The 8,705-nt window shown below is 36.6% G+C and overlaps 1 protein-coding gene across 1 annotated transcript; it reads right to left on the bottom strand.

Annotated features, from left to right (window-relative positions):
* Positions 1-1,088: 1,088 nt before the first annotated feature.
* Positions 1,089-7,282, bottom strand: LOC134570313 (keratin, type II cytoskeletal cochleal-like). The gene is made up of 9 exons (XM_063428496.1): positions 6,804-7,282; positions 4,474-4,682; positions 4,256-4,316; positions 4,073-4,168; positions 3,749-3,913; positions 3,531-3,656; positions 2,286-2,506; positions 2,008-2,036; positions 1,089-1,454 (listed from the first exon to the last, which is right to left on the bottom strand). The coding sequence occupies exons 1-9, from the start codon at positions 7,239-7,241 to the stop codon at positions 1,306-1,308; spliced, it is 1,494 nt and encodes a 497-aa protein (XP_063284566.1). The 5' UTR covers positions 7,242-7,282; the 3' UTR covers positions 1,089-1,305.
* Between the last annotated feature and the right edge of the window lie 1,423 nt (positions 7,283-8,705).

Here is an 8,705-nt window from a genome sequence, read left to right as displayed (position 1 = left end):
ATATTTCATCAATTAATAAACCCTTATTTACTCTTGAATTTGTGGAGTCTGGGTCTTCAACTGAAAATTATCGAAAGCCTGAATAGGCACCCAAGAGCGAAGTACATAGAGCCTAAGAGGTTCCATCCTTGTGAGTTCAATCCTCATATGATACAATTGTTTGTTTTTTCCTATATGGAAAACACTATGTATGTCTCATTTGTTTTACAGATGTAACCACCATATCTATATCTGCAATAGGTGGTATATCCTTTTTACTCTGTATATTTTTCTAAGTGGGTGTGAATTATTTTAATTGTTTCACTTTACCTTTAGGTGTTAAGGGATTACACCTTTCTGTCACACTTACTTTTATTGTCTATTTTAAGTTGGAAGCGCCTACACAACTATACACATTGTGTATATTTTGTTTGCTAAAAAATACAATATGTATTGCAAAGGACATTGGACATAGCGGGTGTGCTCTGAGCCTTCCCTTCCCACCTTCTCATTTACAGCTGTTATTCTTGAAGCTTTGTACATGCTCCCATGCAGAGTACAAGGTGTAACAATTGGAGGAATGTGGTAGGTGGATATGATGGGACAATTTGGAGAATAGGTACTGCGATATTTATGCAATGGAGGATGATTTTATGGTAATTGAACAGTGGATGCAATGTGCGGTTATGTTTTATTTTTGTACTGTGGCTCATTAACAGAGAAGTTTAAATGGGAAATACTGAAGGTTGGGAAGTCACCTGGAGATGTAGTAGGATGGGTAAATTAAATGCACAAGGGAACAGCAAAGGATAGTTTGATTTTATGTTGTTATGTTAAAGGAAACTGCATGGTGTATAAGTGTGGTTTCTTGAGTTGGTGCATGTTGTATGTGTGTGGTTGTGCGGCTTCCTGAGCAGGGGCTATGGTGGCTAGCTGGTATACAGTTGCACTGTGTCCTTGGACCCAGCTGGCACAATGGCTTGGGCCAAACCTGACTTTGAATATTAAGATAAACAATGTAATCCATCTCAAAGGAGAATATAACATATGTATGCCTAAGAGACAGAAAAACAACACAAACAACACAAGAACATATTACTCAAGCCAACTTGTGTGCAGTAATTTATTGAAAAGCTGTCACAAACTCAACATGCAAGAAAATCAGATATCAGAGAGAGCAGAAGTCTAAAATTAAGCAGAATTGTGAGAATAACATTGTGGTGTGTTACATATAAGCATATAAGATAACAAAATATGCAACTCTTCAGCAGAAATGGAATAAAACTTAGTATACTCAGAGCTTTTACTACAATCTACATTTTGACTTTAGCAGTGGTGTCCATGGCTAGAGATGTGTTTGCTTTTGGACACATGGTGACTACTTGAGCTGAATCCTCCCTTGTTATGATGACTACTTCCACCGTGAGATGTTCCACCTGAGCTATGTTTCCCTCCAGTGCTGGAGTGTAGCACAGCTGAAATAAAATATAAAATGTATAAAATAATAGTTTTAAATCTATGCACTAAACAATGAAGTGAAGACCACCTTTTGAAAAAGTATGCCAAAATGTTCAAACAGGGTATAGAGCCGAGTCAAGTAGTAAACAATCTCAGGCCTAATTTTTATTTTTTTTGCAATTTACAGAAATGTTTTGTATATGGACATTGTGAGAGACTGACCCATAAGGGTTGCAGCTTGCTAGACTTTGTATGTCCTACATTTGATTACATTGGTCTATGATTGTTTAACCCTAAAGGAAAGCATTTCTTTCTAGAGTTTTTAAAAGTTCATAATTAGATTATTTTTTACATTCCGTCAGCAATTCCTTTTTTCATGGTATCTTTCTGCATTATTATTGTGCTACTATCTCAGATACCATTGTATTGTGTTTTTCTGTGACAACCCACTTTTTTGAATTTTACAGTTTTTATCATGTGAAGGAGTGGGACAGCTGCACTAAGTATACAATAAAAGAAGCTAAACAAAATGTATAAAGTACATTAAAAAATCTCATTGTATTTACTTACATATGTTAACATGTCCATCAGAAGCCAGTCTGAAATATAATAATATGTTTTTAGTATTTTTTTTTATAAAAGATTTAACATTTTATGATTCCTTATTTTTCACAAGTCTTGGAACATTCTTTATATATCTAATGAAATATCGATCTATCTATTATATTATAATATATTATATATCTATTATATATTTAACATACTGCAAACATTCACAGAAGCTCTTGGGTCTCTTTTAACTCTAAGTTAGTGCACATCTACACTCTTCTTAATTGTGTTACATTTACCTGAATTCTTCTCCTTCCAGCATCTTCCTGTAGGTGGCAATCTCAATATCCAGAGCCAATTTCACATTCATCAGCTCCTGGTATTCTCGCAGTTGGCGAGCCATGTCCTGCTTGGCCTTCTGCAGAGCACCTTCCAGCTCAGAAAGCTTGTTCTTGGCGTCTCTAACAGCAGCTTCTCCACGTTCTTCAGCTTCAGTTATAGCTCCTTCAAGGGCAGCACGCTTTAGAAATAAAATAATACTTTGTTAACTGCAGTGGGTCAATACCTCTTTTAATCTATTTAGATATTTTAAGGGTTATTTACTAAAATGAGAATTCAAAGTTAATTTCAAATTTAAGCCAAAACAGTCCAACTGAAATCATAGCCGACTTAAAGATTTTGTCCAGCTCACAAACCTGAAATTATTTTTTTATTAATTGTCAGTTCTCACTTTATTAAATAACCCTGTAAGATTTAGATATATTTATGATGTTTTTAAGATGCAAGTTCTCCATTGAACTTTATTAAATAAAACTATTGATTGGCTGGGACATTTTAAGCATTTTCCAGAGAATGAGAGGAACTAATCAGATTGTGATGGAGGCTAGTATGAACTGTTCAGATTTTATAATAATTCTGACAATTTATGATATGTATTATATTAAGATATGTTAAGCCCAAAACTCATAAGGCACGTATTATATCTTTTTTTTACCCCTCCATTGTCTTTTAAATAATGGAATAAAGCACTTCAGTTTTACACTGTTTTGTGGCGTACCCTTCATTAGGAGCCACAGTATACTCAAGTGCAACATTATCTTACAGTTTCACTAATATATATATCTCCAAAGTCAGCTTCTTTTCATTTTCCATGTATTTATTAATTTACATAGCTTCTATTTCTAAAATGCTGGCAACCCATTTAAACAGATTTAGTATAGTAGAGGCATTCACTACGCCAAAATCTTGATGAACCACCTCAACTGCTCATCTTACAAGGGTCATGTTTGCTAGACAGTTTGTTACACATGCTATATACATAACTTATAAAAGTTTACTGTGTTTTTGTGCTTAACTAGGCTTTACCAGTTTTTGCTACTTACTATTTATGTTGTCTATTTATTATGTCTGCGTAATGTAATGTATCGTCACTGAAATCCTTGCAGAAAATACTTATATAAACAATCATTAGACAATCAGCATCCCTTCAGTCAAGATATTGTTTATGTACATGGTTAACACTCTAATCACTTGCATATATTTACCTGAGCTTTGACGCTGTCTATCTCTCCTTTCAGTCTCTGAATTGCTCGGTTTAGCTCACAGATCTCATCTTTGCTGCTCTGCAGATCATTCCCATTTCTTCCTGCAGCTGTACGAAGCTCCTCAAACTAGCAGCAAATGTTTAAACTAAATGTTACTAAAGTCATTTTTTTTATTATTAAATATTTATTTATTGCCTGACTGAAAATTATCGACATACCCGTGACTGGTACATGGCTTCAGCTTCAGCTCTGCTCCTGTTAGCAATGTCCTCATATTGAGATCTGACCTCAGCAATGATTCCATCCAGGTCCAGATCCCGACTGTTATCCATGGACACAACCACTGAAGTATCTGAGATCTGAGCCTGGAGCTGGGCTATTTCCTGTAGGATGACAAGGCAGAGCAGGGACATTCATAGGTTAATTGTAAAGTGTATTTTTCATCATACCTGCTTTTAAGAACAACCAACACAATGAAAATATAAATTCATTCATTTTAAAAATGAATCTAACAAAATAATTAAAGGAAAAAAAACGCTTACTGCATCGAAGAGGGTCCTCAGGAAGTTGATCTCATCATTCAGAGAATCAGCCTTTGCTTGTAACTCGGCTTTATTCATAAAAGCTGCATCTACATCCTGAAAGAGAGATGAATATATTATAAGTGGACACAGTTTAATATCAGTGCCTGTTATTCTTTCACATTCATGTAAGATTCCCCTTACCCTCTTTAGAACAACAAACTCATTCTCTGCAGTTGTTCGTCTGTTCACTTCTTCTTCATACCTATATGAATACATATAAAAATTGCATTTAATTTTTTTCCTTGTGAGAGCTGTAATTCTGTTCTTAAATATATATCAGTTGGTAGCTTTAATATAAAGTTAAAATTATATAATACAGCCACAGCAAAATGGGAATAGTGTAAGAAAATAAATCATACTTTCTCCTTAGTTCTTCAACATTTTGCTCCATACTGTTCCGTTCTCCTTCTAGACGTTCTCTCTCACAACCCAGGCTCTCCAGCTGTCTCCTGAGGTTACTGATAAAAGCCTCAAACAATGGTTCTATCTGAATCCGAGAACTTTTTTGTTCTTGTAGAAAACCCCATTTAGTCTCCAGCATCTTATTCTGTTGTTCCAAATATCTCACCTAAATTAAGAAATAATTATACATTCAGAGACAGAAAAAAATAACCAGAGTACACAGATCAACCTCAACATAAAAAACTCCAGCTCTGATGTGTCAAGCAATGACTCTACAAGACCTCTGAACATGTCCTGTGGTATCAAGACATTAGCAGCAGATCTACATGTTGCAAGGTGGTGTCACCATGGATAAGATTTGTTGTTCCAGCACATCTTTAATCCCATTGAGATCTGGGAAATTTGGAGGCCAAGGCAACATCTTGAACTCTTTGTCATGTTCCTCAAACCATTCCTGAACATTTTTTTGCAGTGTGGCAAGGTGCATTATCCTGCTGAAAGAGGCCACCACTGCCATGAAGGGGTGTACATGGCCTGCAACAATCTCTAGGTAGATGGTACATGTCAAAGTAGCATCCACATAAATGCCAGGACCCAAGGTTTCCCAGCAGAACATTGCCCAGAGGATAACACTGCCTTCACTGGCCTGCCTTCTTCCCATTGTGCATCCTGCTATAATCTTTTCCCCAGGTAAACTATGCACACGCACCTGGCAATCCACCTGATCTAAAAGACAATGTGAAGCATCAGACCACGCAACCTTCTTCCATTGCTTTATGGTTCCATTATGTCACTAACTTTGAAGGAGATTTCAGGACAATTGTTATCATGGGCACTACAATTGATCTGCAGCTATGCAGCCCCATACATGGCAAATTGTGATACAGTGTGTGTTCTGACACCTTTCTATCATGGACAGAATTAAATTTTTCAATAATGTGATCTACAGTAGCTCTTCTGTGTAAATGGACCACATGGGCTAGCCTTTGCTCCCCATGAGCATTGATGAGTCTTGTTCACCCATGACCTTCCTTACACCACTTTTAGTAGGTACTAACCACTGCATATGGAAACATCCCACAAGACTTGCCATTTTGGAGATGCTCTATGCACTATTTGGCCCATGTTAAAGTTATTCAGATCTTTTCTCTTGCCCATTTCTCCTGCTTCCAACACATGAAGTTCAAGATCAGACTGACCTATGTTCCCTAATATATCCCACCCCATGACAGGTGCCACTGTAACGATATAATCAGTTATTCACTTCACCTGCCAGTGTTTTTAATGTTGTGGCTCATTAGTGTATATAAAATCATATAGAAAGATTAAATAAAATATTATGAGGGGTAGGAAGAATACAAAAAGCCAGCTAAAGATCACGAAAACCATAGATGAAACTGTGCACTACTATTACAACGCAATGCTAACCTTTAAAAGCATACAAAAAGTCTTTGCACATCTGGGTTTAGGTATTTTTTCCAGAAATGGTACACACTGTAATAACCAACAATAACCAACAATTTCTTAAATCCACTCTCAATCACTTGGCCTTTTGAAAATTCTTCTAAAAAGTGCTTTGCTTCAAAACTAAAAACCTTATTATGTTTTTTTTACACTATTATATTAAATCCTCCTTTTTCCTTCAATCACCCAAAAAATTCTTCCCAAATTTCAGTCTTGTTCTGTGGATAATGACATATTGTTCCAGTAGCTCTTACTTGCCTTTTTAGACTGTTTAAACAAATAGACGTGACACAGCAATGTATTATATACATATTGTTATGTGAATATATCTTATGCTTAAAAAAAAATTATGAGAAGCCTATTGTGCTCATAAAAATTGTGAATAGAAGATATAAACATCTAACAAGATGTTAAAAATACAGAGTTATACTATTGGTTGCCTGTTTCTGTCTCTTTTGTGTGTTCCCGCATTGCATATTCGAAGTGGGGATAACACTGCGCCTACTCTCTAATACTGAGCTGGTCGGATAGCTCTTTACCAAGTGAATGTGCCTTTTTCTACTGATACTTATACTTATATCAGATATCTGTCAGATTTACCCCATATATGCACTTCCGTTCTCTTTGAGACTTATATTGGACTCATATCTACAAGCAACATTGTTACACAACATGTCACTTTGGCACAACTTAAATTCAGTGCACGAGATAATTTTGCCTACAGTCATTTCTTCTTGCACATTTTGCCTATATTGAGTTTGGCTATTATTATTATTGTTATTATTATTACTCTGTGTTCTTTCAGAGTTTGAAATGTTCCTACCTTGTCTATGAAGGAAGCAAATTTGTCATTCAATCCCCTAATTTGATTCTTCTCCTCAGTCCTCACTCGTTGGATGCTTGGATCAATCTCCAAGTTAAGAGGGGCCAGCAGACCTTGGTTTACAGTAACTGAAGTGATGCTAGCTCCCCCAAATCCATTGCCAATTCCTCCAAAACCATGTCCAGATCCATGTCCAGATCCATGTCCAGATCCATGTCCACTTTTTCCAGAATGGAAACTTCCAAATGAGATCTTGTGTCCCTTGGAACTCATGCCTTGGGCACTTTGGCTGCTAAAGCAGTGCAATGCTTTGTGACCATGAGATGCAGCCTTTGAGTGTGAAAAAGTGTGGTGTGAGCTCCCATGTTTAGGTAAAGCTACTGAACAGGAGCTAAAGTGCTTATGTCCAGAATTTCCAAGGATGGAGTGGTGAGACATGATGTTTCAGCTCGCAGTGGAGATGAGGATACCAGATGCAGTTTTTTTACCAGACTGTTGTAGATCTCATGATATATGTTCCTTTTTATACTTGACATGAGCGTCATGTTTACAAAAGGACCCTGTTATTATCTCTTATGATCCTTGTTTGATACAATCATTTCCACCTTGTTTCATAGAAAATAAAACAGTTACCCACCTACATTATCAAAGCTAGCATGCATTTAATAGTGGCTACTATTTTAATGTGAAGCAATGTTATAGTAATGCATAGTTTATAGAAACAAAATGGGTGAGGCTGTATAACAAAACAAAATCTTTACTTTGGTTACAGCTAGCTATGTGTCACACTGAAGGACTAAAAAACATAAAACAGTCATAACTATTCAGCAAACAGTTAGTTATGAGATAAATCCTATTACCCTCAATCGGCACTTATTTACTTTGCTACTACTTTCATAAAGCCATATTAATTTAGGGATCATTCCCACAAAAGTCCAAGTTGAGACCTTGTGGATTATAGTAAAGTTACTAACACTGAATATTTTTCCCGTATACTAGTCATTGAATACAGGTTGGTTGCAAGGTCACCTAACTGACCAGGATCGGCGTGTAAGGTGCAAAATTCATGTAGATCTGTAATATCGATTCTCTACCACACAAGTTTAGAGTAAGAGGGGCTCATTTAGCATTGCAAATAGACATATTTCACCTAAGGGATATATTTTGTAAAAATATTAAGAAATAATAGTATACCTATACTGCCTATGGGAAACTGCACAATATCTGCATAACATAAACAAAACTAGCTAAAGCCCAGTATTTTACACAGTAACCTATCTGAGTAAACCAAGTTACTGTCACTAGGCTATTGTCGCTGCTTCTTCTTTGATCCTACACTAATCCTAGTTCCAGATAGTGTAAAAGTGCTATTGATCTGTGTAGAGTTTCCCCCATTATAATGGACGTAACCAGTCGTATTGGGTAGAAGATGAACTGTTTTATTAAGACCAAGTTGCCTGCTTATATGCACAGACAACCAGCATGGGGTCTCCATACAATACAATAGTAGCCCCGCCCAGGCATCTCTCTGTCTGGGAGAAAAGTGTGTGTACTTTTGCTTAAACTAATTATCTCCCAGGCACTAGAGGTACAAAATTTTACAATAAAACACCCCAAAACACATATAAAACATATAGGAACCCCCACAATCATGGTATCCCAAGATAGTCCAGATCTGAGCGCCCAAGTTGTCCAAATAGCACTCAAATCCATATAATATAGCCGAATCGCAAATGGGGTAAAGTTTTGACCGACAGCACACGTGGCAGCTGCCCAAAATAGTTCCATGAAAAGGCATAGCACTGGTCAACTTTAGGGAGATCCTATTATCTTGTAATTGAAGGCTCCCCCTGGCTTGTGGGGAGCGAATGGTCTCCCTATTTGGGAGAGTCTTCTTTCCTG

The sequence above is a fragment of the Pelobates fuscus genome, chromosome 1 (assembly GCF_036172605.1).
Source record: "Pelobates fuscus isolate aPelFus1 chromosome 1, aPelFus1.pri, whole genome shotgun sequence".
Lineage (NCBI taxonomy): Eukaryota > Metazoa > Chordata > Amphibia > Anura > Pelobatidae > Pelobates > Pelobates fuscus.
This window is presented reverse-complemented; position numbering and strand designations above follow the sequence as displayed.

Bases quoted from the DNA above. Each gene is read 5' to 3' on its own strand.
- LOC134570313 (XM_063428496.1), bottom strand. From the start codon at position 7,241: ATGTCTCACCACTCCATCCTTGGAAATTCTGGACATAAGCACTTTAGC. The intron at 3,657-3,748 runs GTATGTCGATAA...ATTTGCTGCTAG, and splicing joins AAGCCATGTACCAGTCACGG to TTTGAGGAGCTTCGTACAGC. The intron at 1,455-2,007 runs GTAAGTAAATAC...ATTTTATTTCAG, and splicing joins TGATGGACATGTTAACATAT to CTGTGCTACACTCCAGCACT.